The 18059-nt window shown below is 40.3% G+C and overlaps 2 protein-coding genes across 2 annotated transcripts in view; both read right to left on the bottom strand.

Moving 5' to 3' along the window:
* ANTXR1 (ANTXR cell adhesion molecule 1) overlaps positions 1 to 3666 on the bottom strand; it is a 113313-nt gene extending 109647 nt beyond the window's left edge. Inside the window, exon 1 of the mRNA XM_030035873.1 lies at positions 3166 to 3666. Coding sequence (XP_029891733.1) covers positions 3166 to 3317 — 152 coding nt within the window. The 5' untranslated portion in view covers positions 3318 to 3666. The remainder of the gene's footprint in view (positions 1 to 3165) is intronic.
* A 7250-nt stretch (positions 3667 to 10916) lies between these two features.
* On the bottom strand, positions 10917 to 18059 carry GKN1 (gastrokine 1). Its single transcript, XM_030034461.1, has 6 exons — positions 17997 to 18059; positions 15280 to 15337; positions 14765 to 14886; positions 14448 to 14558; positions 12307 to 12445; positions 10917 to 11108 (listed from the first exon to the last, which is right to left on the bottom strand). The coding sequence occupies exons 1-6, from the start codon at positions 18057 to 18059 to the stop codon at positions 11014 to 11016; spliced, it is 588 nt and encodes a 195-aa protein (XP_029890321.1). The 3' UTR covers positions 10917 to 11013.

Here is an 18059-nt window from a genome sequence, read left to right as displayed (position 1 = left end):
TTAATTCATGTGAAGACAATTCCTTCACTAAAACTGCTGTCAGGCAGCTCAGAATTTCAGGTTAGGTGTTTCTGTGTGTAACGCTATTTTTGTCCTTTTAAGTTTGCTGCATGTCAAGCAGTGATTCTCAACAGAGCTGGCAAACCATAGTTTTCTCCAAAGTTGGAGCATTGCACCAACAACAGCGTTACAACATCAGTTTCATTCAGCAAGGAGTTTGCCCAACTCGAACTGCAGTCCTCTGGGGTATCTTTGCATCACTTTTGGAACATAACTCTGCTAGCCTGAGGTCCAACAGTCACAGCATGAAAGGCCTTCTCTATTGCTACCTAAGCTCTGTGAGAACTCTTGGAAGCGATAAAGGACATGCAAATGCATGCACAGAGATTAAGGATGCTATTGTAACCTAGCAAGCACGTCTGGTATCGTTCAAGTTTTTGTTCTGTTTGGTACATGTACATCAAGGCTGTGTAGCATAACAGGATTATTTCTGAATGGCTGAATACTGGATTTTCTTCTACTTCATGCCCATGAGAAACAGGAGATTTGCTTCAGGTCCTCTAAGCATGCCATCTGCAGGGAGTCGTGTGTCCAGCCGTCTGTCAACAGCCAGAGGAAACCTGGTTTCCATTCAACAGTTCACACAGCAAGTCTGCAGGAGTCCGAGAATGCTGCAGGGAACTAGAGCATCACTTCATGAGAACAGCCTATAACATGTCCCTTCCCCAGTGGGTTAGGTGTTCACTTTGATGGGGCTTCTTGTGGCCAGAAGTATGCTTCAAGAGCCAGCACTGTGACAAGGACTGCATACAGTGCAGCAGCTGGAACACATCCTATGAGCAGCACAGATACAGGGTGCTAAACGGACTGAGTAGTCACTAAATCCAATCAGGCACTGAGGCAAAAGGGTCAGTAGAGGGCTCTAGCAGTGGTGCCTTCCAGGGCTGTGTTTATTGTTTTTATATTACTCCTTTGATCCCAGAAAGTAGGTTGCTTAATATTTTAATGGCTTTCTTCCACCATTGAAACTAACATTTCATGTTTAAGAATCTAAATCTCTTCTGCTTCAGTATCCTTTATGACTGTTAATAGTTTTTAATAATTTTTAGAGCTATTTCAAAGAAAAGCAGTGAGCCCTGAACTATTATTTCATAGTTTGCCTGAAGGCCTCTACAGGCACCACCTCTCTCTGCATTCAGGACTTCAGCAGCATTTTTGAAAACATTGTCTAGACAATTAGAAAGTAGAAGAATCCAGGCTAAATAAGACTCAATTTTTTTAGAACTTCAGCTTAGCCTCTGCAGAATGAAAGAAAGTTTTAAACATAAAGGATATGGGATAATCTACTCCACCACAGTAAGTCTTTCATCAGCCTCCTCAAAGGCTAAACAATTAGGTCCATACCATATTGTACACACTAGTAGCTTAAACACCATAAACCCTCCTCCAAATTCCACTGGAGACCAAGGACATTTTTACATCAGACTGTGTACATTTCTGCCCCAGGAAAATCCCAGAAATAGAAATCTTGCAACTGTCAAAGCAGGATTTTTTGTTGGATACCTGGATACATACACTGAGGTAAACCTGCATACTTTAAAGTTTGTGCCTAGCCTCATATTTCCACCCAAATTCATAATCCCTTCAGCAAGCCTAGAAAGTCATGCCTTTTAGCAAGAGGACAGCACAGAACTTGAAATAAGTGGCTGTTAAAATTACATTAGCTCTGAGGTGTAACACAGCACAACCATCAGATTTGAGAAAACCTTCAATTCTGCTTCAACTTTCAGGGAAATGCAGTTTGCAAAGCCATCTGCAGTACAAATCATGCTCTGTTTTTTTCTTTTTTTTTCATAAGTAGCAATAAAAGTATTCCAACTAATAACTAAACAGCCAAAGCAACAAAATGCATTAGACAGGTAGATATTTCCACTGAATAAAGTAAAAAAAAAAAAAAAATTCTTCCCCCTGAAGCATTAGAACAACTGACATACTAAAATATCCAGTGTCTCAGTCTTACATTTTACCCAGTATTTTGTAATAAAGTGTTATGTAATTCCAAGTCATTTATACTAACGGAATGTGGGAGCTACTGCAAAACACTCAAGAGGATCAGTCAGAAAGCTTTGTCTGTGAGCACTTTTGGCAACTTGCAAATACTTTCCTGTCTCTGAAATTTATGGTTAATAATGTCAGTACCATGGCTCTGGCATGCATATTCCCCAGTATTTCCAAACCTTTGGCTCAAAACAACTACTCTTAATCAAGAAAATTAGGAGAATCATTTTAGCTAGTAATTTTTTATACTTTTTTGTAAATTTTTTAATTACTTCAATACGAAGCTTTCCAAAACTCAGCACATACCTATTTCACACTGCTCCATCTACAATCTAAAGGCCCGTAAAGAGGCAAACTTACCAGTGCCAAGATGATGACACTATCACAATTAGTGATAAAAAAAGTGAGGTAGAAGTTATCTTCAGTATAAACAGTTAAGCAGTCAAAATATGCATTTGATTAGCAGGAAAAAAAGAAAATGTGACTCAGCGTAGGGAAAATAAAGCTCTCTTTAAATAAGGCATTCTAGCTGTTTTCCATCACAACAGCCAAAATCGGACCCTTTCAAAGAGAGCAGCCACCTCTCAGAGCCCAGTCTTTACCTGCAAGTTGCTGCTCTAGAACGTTCAGAGCTAAGGAGCAAGCAGTACAGAAGCAGACCTCCAGGCAGGCAAGCATTTCCTCCACGTTTTCAGCTACAGAATTAATGCCTGCAATAATAACTCTCCAGCCCCTACTTTCATGAGTCCCTCAACCTTCATGGTTCATAGGGAAACTAGAGGTGACCAGGGTGCTGCCCTCCTCCCAACCACTCTTTTAAGAAACTACAGGGTCAAGTACACAATAAAGCTTCTATATCAGCCACAGCAAAATTTATAACAATTTAATTTACAAAGCACAATGGGATTATATACTAGACCTACCAAAAAAGTTACCACAACAAAAAAAAAGCTAGAGTAGTAAGGAGTTTCTCAGGTCCCTTGGGGACACAGTGACTTCTACAAAACCAAAAACCAAAGAAAACCTCCTCGGTATCAGTATATGCCATTCCAGTTCATGCCTAGGGAAAGATTTCTTTCAAAAAAGAACAGAGTAGAATTGACTTACTTGTCTAGAATGAAATACAAATCAAATCCTCCGTAACAGGCAGGACCACCATTCTCTCTCTTTCCACCTTGTCCATCACAGGCTAGCATAAAAGTTGCTAGGAAGAGACATTTGAAGCCAAATCTCAAGATGCTTTGCTTTGCAATGGCCATTATATCCAGAGAGGAGAAAAAGAAATCTCTTCTTCCAAGGCTCCTTTATTTCACAGGTTTCTCCACAAAAGCCATTCAATGACCTTTAAATATATATGTGTATTTTATTCCTTAAAACTCCACTTGTAACAGTTGTCCTCAGGAATTGCAAGACTTTCCCCCTTGTTTCCCTTGCACTTCTGTTTCTTGGTTTCAGATTTCAAGATGCACAATACTGTATTTCACTTTTTTTTTTTTAAAGGGACTTGACCCTCAGTCTCACTTGCAGCTCTCTGAAAGCAGCACCATTGTTTTGCAAGAGAAGGAGCAGCCTCCTAACAAGTCTTGCTTTGTCACAGACTTCAGAAAACACAGGGAGGGTTTGAGGTCCGTCCCCCCCCCCCCCCCCCCCCCCAATTATTATTGTTATTATTAAGGATGGTAAGTTTTATTTTCCCTTAGCAAAAAAAGCTCAGAGAATGCCACCTTGTGGTCAAAACTCAAGCTGACTGGAGTCTCTAGTCTCAAGCATCTCATTCATGCACCGAGCACACAGCACATACATACCACAGCAGCTTTAGCTACGAACATAGAAGCCGTTTGCTTACAGCAGTCACACAGTACTGTGCAAAGACATCTTTGTTTCCCACATAGGCAACATCTGAGTTTAAAGACCTTTAAAGACCTGGAGTAGCTTCACAAAAGTTAAAGTGACAAGCCACACCAGGTTTCATCCCTTGTGTTTTCTCAGCCCTGAGAAATATCAAGCAATATCTGTGCCTGTCAAACAGACTTCCCCCTCTTACCACCCTTAGCAAACTCATTTCAGCCACTAGAGCCTAAACCCTCCCTCTTCCAAGAAAACTTGCTGGAAAACGTAACTTCAGCTACACTTGCATTTTCTGTCTCCTTCCCCAAACAGCACCAAAAGCTCCAAAACCTAAGCAAAACAGCTCAAAAGCAAGAGCATTCCCAAGTCAGAGCAGCCCCCCCCCCCCAACAAAAGCTAAACTAAGGATCCCAGGAGCAGGGACTCCTAGCCTTCCCTCTCAAATCCTCTCAGGCTATAGCAACACACCTGTTCTCCCAGTACTAACTGCTGGTTAGTAGAGCAGTTTCAGGTGTTGCATCAAGTGCAGGGGGACCAGGTCAGGTTTCTGACAGGAGATGCAAGTGCACTTGAGTCAGGCTTTCAAGCTGTTCTTCATCGCTTAAAGAGTTAAATTTGTCTTTAAAAAATTCTTAGCAAAAGCAAACAATCTGAGGAAAGACCAGGAAATGTAGCAGGATAGGTTTCAAGGCAAAATGACAAGCAGCATGATAACAGACTTGTGACCAAAGTGGAAACACCTGGATTACAAATTAGTCAGGCACCTTGCTAGAGTGATGATTAAAACTTTGGCAGTGTTCACCCTCCCACACCTGGCTATGCTCAGCAAATACACCAGCTCCATCACCTCTAATGTGGATAATACAGAGACATGGGCAAATGGTACCTCCTCAGTCCTGCTGTCAAATCCTGATCAGACCTGAAAGAAGTGGAGATCCCTTAGAAGTCAAAGCTTCTCTAGGGCTAGACAGGAGCAGAACCAGGTGTTTTGTAGGTGGATATTTGGGGCTTCCATACCTAAACTCAAGGGGAGTTGGGAGTGTGGGTATGAGTCTTGTAATTTATCTCTCAGTCTGAAAGGAGAGTAGTAACACAGCTCATTACCAAATAGGCAAAAGGTCTATATCAGGCTTTCTACAAGGAACAGAAATAAAGCACAATGTCAGAAACGTATATGAGAGCTTTTTGCTGAGGTAGCTGTGGTGCTGCCCAAACTGAGGGTTAGCACCTGCACTAGGTTTGGGCAGGCAAAATGTGAGGGCAGGTGCTCCTTTTTGGGTAGTTGTGAAAAAGAGGCGGAGCTGCCACCTGCTGATTTGCATATCTGAGTGATGTGGTTGCTTACATCCTGTGACAGGAGGCTGCTGGGAGATATTATAAAGTGTAGAGCTGTAGCTCCTGTAGCCAGTATAGGTGTGCTAGGTAAGTAGGTAGTATTTGGGGATTTTAAAGTTTCACGTGGATGCTCTGGAACAAATCTGTTTATAGTTATGAAGCTTGAATTGCACAAGCAATGAGGTTATGCATAGAGAGTTTTGTGTGTGTCTTCAAAGGTTGTACTGCCCTGGGGAAGGGAATGAGACTAGTCCATGGATTCTTTTTTGGTATTTTAAAAGAAAATGAGCTGAATGGAGGATGTAAAAATAGGAAGGGTAGAAGAAAAGCTTCCTCTCTAGGGACTGATGTGCTGTTTTTGAGAAATTTTGGAAAAGTACTTAGGGCCAGGTTGTGATCTGAGGTACAGCTAGGGCTCCTGCCACAGCTGGATAAAGTATCTTCTTGTCTCTAGCTTATGACCTGTGTCTGCCTAAAGATTAAAAGCAGACTAATAGTCTCTTTCATTTGTTTCTGACTGGCCCCGAGATGAACAAATATATAGAGATTAAAAAGAAGAAAAAAAACAAACAAACAAAAAAACCCCCTGTACCTCAGGAAAATAACTTTGGCCTGAAGCTAGCAGGGGGAATGGAGGAGGAGATCAGATTCTCTGTGTAGCTGTGGATTCAGGCTGACAGAACGCCTGGGAAAGCTTGGGGAAAAGCCAAGGAATGAGGCATCAGATGAAGCTTAGAGCACTCTGAGATGGAGGGAGCTGCTGACAAAATGAAACATCATGCTTTGTGTTGTAACTCTGATTTTCTTCAGGGCTAGTCCTCTTCATATGCTTATCTTAAGAATGTGTCTTTTTGTTTATGATCTGGTAATAGCACCATCAACACTCTAAGAAAAGCAGCTCCATAGTGGGAAGCTCATGTGAGACACAGGAGGGGGCGTTGGAATTTCTGTCTGTCCCTCCCTCACTAAAAATGCTAGAAACAAAGACATTATGAAGACTATAGCTTTTGTGTGAAATACCTCACAGTTCTTGGAGAGACTGGGTGTGTTGTATTTTTTTTCGTGAAAGAGACAAGAAATAAGGTGGTTTAGTTGCACAGCAGTTCAATGGTTAATTAAGCTCCTGCTGATGCCCGTGATGTGTGAATAGAATTTGCATATGTAAATGATGGGGGAAGTGGTATCGGCAGGTTTTCTTATCTACTCCCTTATATGTATCTGTGGGCCCTCTTCTGAAACTTGCAGCTTGGAAGAAGCCGTTCTGTCAGACTGCGGTAACAGTGGTGTTGCTGATAGGTGAGACCTCGCACATGACAGCATCATGTGGGTTTTGTGAGCATTCACTTGGCTGTCTTTGGGGGTGGTTCCCTTTGGCTCACAAATGTCTGACCCGTATGGTGGATAATGGTTTCTGTCAAGATCTCCAAATCATGTTCCCTAGTTTTCACAGCACTTCAGGAAGCTGTTATAGCACTGCATGGATAATCAAGATGTAACAAATTGGCTATGCTGACCAATGTTACTACCACAAATATATTATCACTGTACAGGAATTATTTCCTTGTCGTCAATGTAGACATGTCTTTAAATTCACTGGCCGTATCTTCAAATGGTGTCATTCAGCACGGCTCTGTTAGTATCAGCAGAGCTACAGTGTCTTATGTTGTGTAGGACAACAGGCTTCCGCGGATACGACTTGTGTGCCTTTACATTTCAACTGTACAACATATAACTCAAGGCTGACGCCTAGTGGCCAAGAAGGCCTTTTTCTTCCCTGGATTGCTTCAATTTTTCAAGGGAACAGTAACTCCCTTCCTTGTCTCTTGCTTTTATCTGACTTTGCCCTGCTTTGATTTTTATTTGCCTCTGCTGCAACATATAAGGTTGTATTGCATTATTTTTCTGGTGATTAGAGTTTGTTCCACTAGCTTTTTTAACAAGGGCTGCTAACTCTGCATATGTACGTAACCTCTTCCTGAAGAAGACTATTACGCCAAGTATAGAGATGAAAATATATGGTTTGTAATGTATTCAATAAAATAGGAGACAATATGGTGTAGGGAATAATTCTGCTATAATCTAAGAAGGCCATGCCATTGCTTTCCAAGTCTTGTTTTTTAAGAGACTAATTCCTATCTAAACCTGCCCAGGAGCAGGGGGTGCAGTCAAGCTGTTGTCCCCTTTGGTTAGTGCTGTAGGAAATAGGGTTATGTCATAAGGCTATGCACTTCTCAACAGCTTCCCTATTCTACTCAGTGTTGCACATATATTGCTTTTGTTTGCCTTTAACCATTTCCAAGCACATTGCCAGGGCCAGAGCATCCTTGCAGCACCCCTACAAGTGTTTGGTTTTTTGTTGGTTTTTTTTTCATTTGCTTACAGCTGGACAAAATTCAGCCTGGTCTACTCAAAGGGGCATCTATCATTAGTGGTATCTTTCTCTCTGATTGAATTTAGACAAAGATGATCAGCCTGGTTCCCTCTGATCCTAAGTTTGGAGCAAATTTTGAGGAAATCATTAGGGGCTTCCAGTTTTTAGCACTTCTGAAAATGGGGTGGCTGAATTTGACCTCCCTTCTTAAATGAAAGCACTTAGTGAAAAGTATTTTCTAAGAATCTGAGCTTAAAACTCTGAATGCTCTAATGACCAAGTCCAAACCACAGCTGAGGTGTCTGGATTCTCAGTCCCCTGTGACTCACAAGAATGCAAACTCAGTATTCTCCTTAGGAGTCTGTTCAATTTGATTAGATATTTAGACAGCAGTAATTAACCCCTTGGAGAAATCAAGGCCTGAACATAAATAGGGTCTTAAGCAACTAAGTCTAAGGTAACAATGATTATCTAGAAACATGCATCTAACTTTGAGCAAGTGAATATGCAAACAGCACTGATGAAGCGCTGTTTGTTTAAATGAGTATTAGAATTTTCTGTGGTTTGGTTTCCACTGGTTTTAAGGGGAAAGGATAAGCACACATGCCCAGCAGGAGGGAGCAGAGCTGCGCAGAATGAAAGATTCATATTTACTGACTACATTTCACATAATCTGGTGGATTTAAAAATAAATCCTACCGCACTGTTGGATTTCCAGTGTCTGACTCATCCTTTTCAAAGTGCTGTAAACATGGAGAATGTGACCATTTATCTATGAGGCAAGTCCTTGTATCTTAACTGATCCTGTTCTTCCTTGAAGACTTGCTTTGGAAGAGGTTAATTATACTGACATGTGCTCCAAACTGGAGTTCGGACTGGAGTGAAAAATGGAAAAATTTTCCCTCTTCAGCCTGTGCTGTGTTAAATTATCCTTCTCCTAATCATGCTTAGAGATTTTGTTTGACTGAGCATTGTCTACTGTCTTTAGTACTGCACTTATCAGTGCATGCTTTAGATTTTACGGGACAAAATGCAGCTGAGTACATGCAGGGTGCAACTGTGGCTTTTTAAAATCCCAAATCATTGCATAGCAGCGCCTGGGAAATGGCTTTGTGGACATCTGCCATGAACTGCTCTCGGCTGTTAAATGTCACCTGCTGGACTACAGTAATCTCCTGCAGTGCTGGAGGATGGTATGGCTGGAAGATTTATAGTGAGGCTGTTCTTGCTGTATTTGTTCTTTAGAACTCTCATCCCAGCAGTGTGAAACAAGTGTCTACATATGCTGTGGGGGTGTTCTGGCAGGCCCAGACTCTGGGCTGGGTTAACAAGACATAGAACAGCTCCACTTGATAACAAGCAATAAAATTTCTGTTGAGGCCTTGTCTTAACTCTGTTTCTTCAGGTCGCTTGTACTCCAGTTTTGCTTTAAGCATCACAGGTGTATTTTGATTGCTGCTGAGGAGTTTCTTTGGTTTGTTAGGTGGCTGAAGTTTCCTTTTCTTTCACTCATGTATGTTTGGCATTAAAACAGACATATTAGTACTAAAAAGTTTCTTTCCAGTCCCTACTGGAAAGAGAGTGAAATAGGGAAATGCCAGTAAGAAGGTGAAGTAGGGCATGACAAGAGCGGAAAGATTTTGTTAGGATACTGTATAATGACTAAAAATAAGTGAAAATCCCTCCTAAAACTTTGATTCTTGCCTCCTCCTGTCATACTTAGCCTCAGCCTGAGCAAAATGAGAACTGATGGTGTGTGAGGGAATTAAAAGAATGTGTCTAATACCAAAAAGGAAGGAGAATAGCAGCAACAAACTACTGTCTGTGTCTCTCCTCTGCTGGGACTGATGTGTGCTGATCTAGACAATTCAGATGCTTTTGCATGATATGTGCCTAAGTGAACTCTATATCCTTTCAAACTGCTACAGAATAAAGCCTCTGGGGATCAGTGAGAGGGTCATAGAAACTGAGGAATGTTGCATGGCTGGTATTCTTCTTAAATACAGACTTGTAGTCAGCTGGATGACCCAGGGCATCCTGCTGTTTTTGTTAGAACAGAGGAAATAATCTTGATTTTAAAGTTGTGAGCAATAGGGACCTTGCCTTACTGAAGCTTTAATGTTTAATGGCCCTACTCTTTTTTTAAAAATTGTTCTTTAATTCCCGTCTGAACTTATCTACTTCCAAATATTTAGGATTGGCTTCTTACTTTCTAAGGTTTTGAATTTTTTCTATGACAGTGGCTTGACCATATAAGAAATTTGAGTTCAGGTGTCCACTGCAGGATTGGGGAGGGGAAAATTGTTGTTAGGTGACAACACTCCAAGATAAATGCATACTTCCAGTCCCTGCCTTTTTTTTTAAAAAAAAAAAAAAAGGTTAACTTTGTAACAGCAAGCTTTGTGCTGGGTCAAAGTAGATAGGGGATTGTTTGTCTTAGGCTAGAGCTGACAAATCTAGCATAAACACATCATCAAATGCCCTTGTTAATTCAGCAGAAACATTACTGTATTCCTAGGTTGATTCATGTCAAATTTATGCTACTGGAAGATGGGACATACAGAGAATCTGGGACTAGCTACCAGGAAAGTGCAAAGGCTCTTTCTACATGTCCCTGGCAGCATAAATGGAATAAATCTTTCATCTCCCTTTACAGTGCCATTGCAGCATTAAGGAAAACTAAGCCTGGGTTTTTTGCATCTTCAAGGCTGAGTAAGAGGAGTTTGGGAGGAGACAGCTGGGAATATTGCACTGTCTTATGTGGATCAATAATTGTGTTTATATTGTGCATGCATCTTTGAAGCAAAGCTTCATCCACCTGAGTGATCAATGTGATGCCTCTAGCCAGTCCTCACTATGCACTGGAAGAAATGGACTATTTTAGGAACAGAACAACTCTAAATCCTACAAATTAGCTTCCTCTACCCCTAAAAAAGGCAAATACATTGCTTTCTCCTTTCTAGCTTTCATGCCACATGAATCAAGATTTTCAGTGTGAGGCATCTTTCCCTGAGAAGGGAAAGGAAGGTCTTAATTCTGTATGGCTTATTTGTAATATACATACTCTGATGCTTGCCCACCTTCATGGGTGTGCCCTATGTTAAGAGCAGGCTTTTAAAAGAGCATTCAAAGGGATCAAAAGGGGTGGCAGAGAAGCCATCAAAAGAATTTTCTGGATGTGTTCATAGATGATAAAGGATATAGTAATGAGAAACTAGCCAGAGTTAATCCATGCTAGAGGCCTTTAATTGAAAGATATGGTCATCAATTTATCTGTTTCAGTATCTGAACCATCAAGAACAAAACTCTCGAAAGAGGTGATGCCAGGGAAGAACAGCATTGGGGTTGCTTCGTGCAGCAGCTATCGAGCATCTGTACTTGGTTCAAGAAAGATAAGATTTTCATGCTGTGGTATTGTCACGACAGTAGTTAAGGCCCAAAAGATGCAGGACATCAAGTCTAATGCATGATCCTTGACTGTATGTATCTTGGGGTTCTTTAAAAACAAGAAAAGAAAAAAAAAAATACCATGAGGTAATACCTACATTGGTGTTAAGTGATTTGTGCATTCATTGGCAGTCCTTAACACCTGGCACATAGCACTTGCATTTTTAATCAAATTGAGCCATCTCAAGTACCAAAGCAATTATCAAAGCAAGCAGTGAGTAGGTGGAAATGCTGCTATGACAGAATCCAACATCCTGTGCCTGATCTGTAGAGCATCTTTCTCATGACAGGGTTTGGAGACAATCAGCTTGCAGTAAGGCTCAGAGTACATTGCTGGTGCTTCAGGATTAAATCTGTTCCTTTATATATATTTAAAAAGAATTTCTTTTATCTCCACAATACAAGAAATTCTATTGCAAGTGATCAAAATATGATTATGGCACCCACAGCAAGACAGTTTATTTATACTAGTCTCCATAGCAATAGCTGCCATTCTACAACAGTGTATTCTTATTGCTCTGACTGAGCAATGTTTTGAATAACTGCTGCAATAGAAATATTTTGCATGCACGAGTGAAAGATTCTTTTGTAGTCACCAAACACAACTGGATCTTTAACTCAGAAAGGAATGATCATAAAGACATGCTATTTAATATTCTTTTGGTTTTCCAATTCAGATGGGCACTATTACACTCTATACTGTTAGTATATATACGGTTATGCTAGTGCTAGTTAATAGGCGCTGTCAGGCTTTGACATTATCAGAGAATCCTGTGAAGTGTGGGTTATTAAACTCCTAGGTAATGTGATCATTCCACCTCTGAAAAACCTACAGGGGATGAAACAACTTGGCTTAGTATTGTGAAACACTAACTAAGTGTTGTTTGGGATTCCTCAGTAAACTTACCAGCAATCTCTGAACTGAAGGAGAGTGGTTCTCAGGACTACCCTTTTTCTTTACCTTGGCATTACAGATGAGGCCAATCTGCAAAATTCTGGGCCAAAACTTAAACCACCTTAAACTTCACTAAAAGGAGTAGTAAGGGTTTGTATCAGATCATTTATGGAGGTTGTGACTCAACACTGTTCCAATCCTGATCTGCAGAGGTACTGAACCCTTTCTGCAACTTCTGAGGTTCTTGATTTGTGTCCATCTCTAGTTGGAACAGCAGCATTTGTGTATTATTCCCCAAGGAAAAAAAAAAAGTCTGGTTAGGTACAGGCATAATTCGTTTGCTTGCACTCACCGTGAACTTCATAAGCCACATAGGTTTTGAGTCCGTTACACATAGCAAAGATGTCTGGTCCATAAGACATGAGGTCACGGACAGGTGTCCTGATGATGAATGTGATCTCCTTTGCAGGTCGTCCCTGACGTTTCATTTGCTAAACATCAAATAACATCATTTGGTAAAATCAGTGCCTTGATCCATTAACGCTATGCATATTCCTATTTCTGGAATGGTGCCTCAGCGCTTGGTGTTTTACTCAAAACTGTATTTAGTACAGTCTTTTAATCCACTCTGTGACTATGGGACCATTAGCAAGCATTGAAAACAGCTGCTATGGCAGATCTTTCTAAAGGAGTTACGGTGGAAGGAGGCTGAAGAGAACTGGAAACTCAAACAGCTGAACAAGAAGAGTAGTGCAGTCAGTATGTTAACACAGACCTCCTAGAAAAGTATTTCCTCAGTCACTAACCTCTCACCCTAGATGTGCTCAGGTGGCAACTTGGAAGCATGGAAGGAGAAGTCTATTCTTTCAGCCTTCTAAAATGGGGAGCCAAAGAGGGCAGTAGCAATGCTTGGCAGATACATTTACACTAAAATTATTTGCAAGTAGTCCTTATGACCTCTTTGAGAATGCTGAGTGTTTTAGTGGGACAGCTTTTTTCTGAACTGCTCCAGAGTGCTTTGTTTCAAGTGAATTTCAAATATATTTTCCTACTTGAGTGCTCTGTTGTCTGGACCAAGTGTCTGGATGCCTGTATTTTCTCTTATGACCTAGGCTTCCTGCTGGTTTGTATCTCATTATTCAGCTACAGCCACAGGATTCCTGTTCTGGCTCATACAATTAATATGGAGGAAAAGCTGTTGAATATAGAGATACTCTCTTACGCCCTAAAGGAAAATGGAGATCTAAACAATAGCATCTGCAAAGCAATGTTCCAAAATGAAAAATGCAATTTTGTACTGAAATGACTCAGAACTATTTCTAGATATTGCCATCCAAAAATAATTAATGCCATTGAAGGTTTCCTAATATAAACTGTCTCTTAGCAACCTGCAGACCTAAATTTCCTCAGAGAAAACTTAGCTGGGGAGGAAGTGGGGGGGAATGATTCACCTAATCTTTTTCTTTTGAAAAAACCATCCCCATGGCAAATTCCCAAGCCACGTTACTTTTCAGAAAACCGAAATCCTGCCACTTGTGAAAATCTCATCCCCTCAAGAAAGAAAGAGTACAGTTAAGAAACAGCTTGATGAACTTCAGGGTAAACACACACTTAGCAGGGATGACTGGCATTGACATAGGCTTTCAAAATCATGATGGAATTTTATCAGAGTTCCTGAAAGCCTACTCCAGTATGCTTCCTTCTTGCTGGTAAGCAAGGAGTTGAGATAAGCTTCAGGAGGCACAGAGACCTTAGTACAAGCAAGCCTAGAACTAGCTAGAGGTGAATGTTTTTGCTCAAGCCTGTACTTGCATAACTCTCCCCTTTTTCTTCCCCACCATGCCTGCTTGCCCTTTAAAGCCAGGATTTTTATAAGGCCTCAGTTCTCAGACTTCAAGGGAAGCCAGTGTCTACAAAAGGTTAGTATGCTGAATGCTGAGATAATTTTTTAAATGTCTGTGCTAATTCTGTGGGCTGAACTCATGCTAATATGGTGCTTGGTTCTTTTGAAAAAGTTTTGAAAGCTTGAAATCTTATTTAAACTTTTTTCCTCATTACTGGATTATTTGCTCTTCCTCAACTAGAGCTGCCTTAAAAAAAATGATTTTTTTTTTAACCTGCAAAGAATGTGAGGTTATGAAGAGTACCATGCCAAAAATCTAAAATCTCTAAACAGTATTAAAAAGCAGTCAATCCAAATAGTCTTTTAAAACATTATAAAAATAATCGAAGTGACCTACAACACTGAAAAAAACATGAAAACCCTCCACTGCAAGCATCTGAAACAGGGTATTCTAACTTTTCAAAGGTTTCAAATTATATTAATGTAAACTGTCATTGAAATTGATACAACTTGATAATCAAAGGTGTGATCTAAATGGCTTTTAAAGTAACTGTTGGTTTAAAAGCTTCTGAAAGCAGCACTGTCTCTGACATCAGTAATGCAAAGTAGACTGTACAACTTTACAAGTAACTACTCCTTTTTAATCTTACCCTGCTCTCTTCAGCCAGTGCAGGAAGTGCATCAAAGCTAGGCATCTCCTTTATCTTCATTATGGAAACGAAGCAAACTTTCTCTGGCAGCACTCTGGTTGCAATAAAGCCCTGTAAAATACTAGGAATTCTGTTTTTCATTCATTAAGATTGGAATAAAGTCTATATTTTAAAAGTAATAAATGCAGATAGCTTTTGCCCCAACACTTGGACTAAAAGTGTTAAGAATAAAGAAACAAGTCCTGTATTTCAGTCCGCTTTATAGCAGCTTCATCGGCTTGTACATTTTCTGAAAAAGCATGTTCCTTGCCACTTACTGTATCATAGTGCCAAATGGTTTTCCATGACCCATGGGTGCTCTTTTTCTCGATAGTTGCCACGTGCCATTCCTTATTGATGGTCAGAATTTGGAAGTCTCCACCAATGATTGCTTGCTGGCCTGCTTGCTGGCCTGCTTGCATATCGTGAAACTAGAAAACAAAATTAAACAACACTTTTAGACTTTCAAGTCGGTTATCTCGCCAAAGCTTTAGAAAAATCACTGCTATAATAGAATAAATGCTGGCCCACAGGGAGTGCCTGTAGTGACCACAATATTTTCAAAATGACAAAGAATTAAGGCTGTAGCATTCTTGAGCAGCTGTAAGAATTCTTTTAGTAGATTCAATGAATAATTTCTGTATCTTATAACTGTCATCTGGTATGTTTAGAGTTTTATATGTGAAAGAAGTTTTAGAATCTTCTCCTCCAAAGGGATGGGGAAAGAAGCAAGGAAAACTCAAGAAGGGAATATAGAAACAGGAGCAGTATATGTGTAACTTGGTCACTATACTCACAGAAGTAGCAAGGGCTGGAGTCAGCAAGAGTCCAAGAAGGAGGGAAGTTACAATCTGAAATGAAAAACAAAACCAAAAGTGTAACTGCAGGTCTGGCTGACAAATGTGGTTGTGGGAATCCTAGTGCCTTTTTCCTAATCTGGTGTTTAAGTGTACTCCTTGGATCCTTTTTTGCTTTCATACTGGAATTATAAGAATCACCTAAAGGGAGTCATCCTTGCTTTACCCTAGAATAATGCAAACTAGACACATAGTAGGTTGCTTTTTAAGGAACTGAATCTGAAGGTGCTTCTGAGACCTGTATAGTCATACACGGATATTTTACAAGGATGAGGAGAAGGAATTTAAATTTCTTCTGTTTAGGCATTACAAGAAAGTAGTTGATCCATTAGAATGCATTGCTCCAGTTTTGCAAAAGCATTGACAAAAATGGACACAGACTAGGCTTCCTGTAGGTTGAATGACGTGTAGTTAAACCTTTAAAAAAATCCATACCTCTTCATCTGAGTAGGTTAATAGGGTCTGAGTTCCTCACTCTGGAAGAGAAAAATCTCCCCAGAGAATACCTTTTTGCTATAGACAGACATACACACTGCTAAGAGATAAAGGCAATGGTTTTGCATCTAAGTTTTAGTTTATAAGGAGAAAAAACAGCATGCAAACTCACAGTAAATTTCATCTTGACTGCAGAGCTGATGCCAGTGCAGGTAGAATGAATGATGTGAACTGTCCACCTTATATATGTTTTCAGAATTAGGTGTGGAATGATTTAATGTTGAAATAAAATTATTTTGTAATTTGTATACCTGTCTGCATATCACTGAAAATTACTTCCTGCTGCAAATTTTGACCTACCAGAGTCCGATAATTATCAGATAAGAATCCATTTGCAGTGAAAAATTAAATATGTTTTATAGTAACTTTCTGACATGTACCAATTACTCTTGAAAATTCACATCGAACTTAAGACCAGAGATAGCCTAAGGTTGGTTTGTTTTGTTTTTCAAAAAAGCCTTGTAGTAGACAAAGTAAGAGCCTTCCTACCTTCCAAAATGTACTGTATGTTACCATGTAACCATAGGGTCCACCAAAACAAATAACCCAAATAGAACATTGCCACTGAAAATTGTTTTACAATAGGCAGTTCAAACTGAAATATTACATATATGTGCAAGTCTGTGGATGTTTCTGTTATTTTAGGTGGCAACAATAATTTTTTTCACCTTGCCTCAGCTTATTTTCTGTGGTGATGCAAGTACTTATTGAATGAGGTGATCATTCAGTTAGGGAGGTTTCTGAATACTTGGGTTTTGTGTCAAGCTGCTCAGTTTCATTTTGTGTGCAACCTGAGTCTGTGGCAGGGAATCACTGTAAAGATTGCAAAATTACTTTTCAACTGGAATCCAGCATGTTACTTAAAAAAGGGGGGCTTTTAATAGATAAAAATAACTTCTAACCAGTGCTGCAAGTGCAATATTAAACTAAATTCTGGTCTCAGTTTCACCGAGTCTAGCCTGCAAGTCCAAAGTGACACTTTTGATACATACCGTTACACCAAATGGTGGTTATATTATTGCTTCTTTACAAGCAGCAGCGCTTGCCTGGCTTTGTGTGAAAAAACGTAGGTTTGTGCGCGGGCTCTGAGGGCAGACCCCACTCACCGTCGCCCGCTTGTGGCGCCGCCGGGGAGAGGAGGAGAAAAAACAAACAAACAAACACACACCCCCCCCAACAAACAAACAAACAAACAAACAAAACCACCACGCACACACCCCCCCCCCCCCCCCGAAGAGAAACATGGAGAAAACTCCCTTCGCAGCCCGACAGAATTCAGAATTAACCCTTTGCTGAAGGAACAAAAGAGCTTGCATTTGCTGAGGTGCGGGAGAACCGAGGCGGAGGGCAGAAGAGCAGAGCTGAGCCGGCGTCGGGCGGGAGAGCTCTGAGGCGCCGGTGGGCGCGTGACAGCGAGCAGAATAACGGTTGGGAAAAACGGCGGGAAAAGCCTGCTGAGGCGGTGGCGGCGAGGGCCGGGGCTGCTGTGCCTCAGCGACCTTGAGGGGAAGGAGCCCTGGCACATTTATGCCATTCCAGCTTTATTAATTTACAGTTGTTGGAAGTATTTCTTCCTGAAAGATTGGTGTTAGACCTGCTGTCAGTGTCTCGAATGAGAACATCTATTTTTGTGTTAAAAAAAAAAAAAAAAAAAAAAAAATCCCTCACGAATTGGGTACTCTCAGCATCCTGAATTTGTCTTAAAATACATGAAGGTATTCAAATCTATTTATTAGATTATATTATACTGTTTTAATTATACTTGAGTCACTCTTTTGAACTTTTTTCTGTCAATGCAGTTTTTCAGGTGTGTTTTTAAATGTAAATGCAGTTGAATCTTTATATTCTGCCTGCTGTGGAATGAGAGAAAAACAGAGCAGTAGGACTTAGGATAAAATCCTGTCACTTTGTAATGCTGATGTGACGTGCTGATGGGTTGCCCTCAGAATTTAAATTACAATTTCAATTAAATTAGGGAAGGTGAAGATCTAGTATTTTCCAGACAGCCCAAGTTACTGAAGTGATTGTTGTAGATCATGGAAATTGTATCTAGTGATAAAGCTCAGGCCTCATCCTTGTTGAGAAAGATCTTTTCTTGTAAGGTAAGCAACTCCAACTTTCTGCACTATTAAGAATATCTATGTATCTCTGTGCTTACATGCACATTTTGAGAGTCACAGTGTTGACGACTCTTCAGGTTCACTGGAGTCCTTGCTGTCAT

This window comes from Aquila chrysaetos, chromosome 13 (assembly GCF_900496995.4).
Source record: "Aquila chrysaetos chrysaetos chromosome 13, bAquChr1.4, whole genome shotgun sequence".
Lineage (NCBI taxonomy): Eukaryota > Metazoa > Chordata > Aves > Accipitriformes > Accipitridae > Aquila > Aquila chrysaetos.
This window is presented reverse-complemented; position numbering and strand designations above follow the sequence as displayed.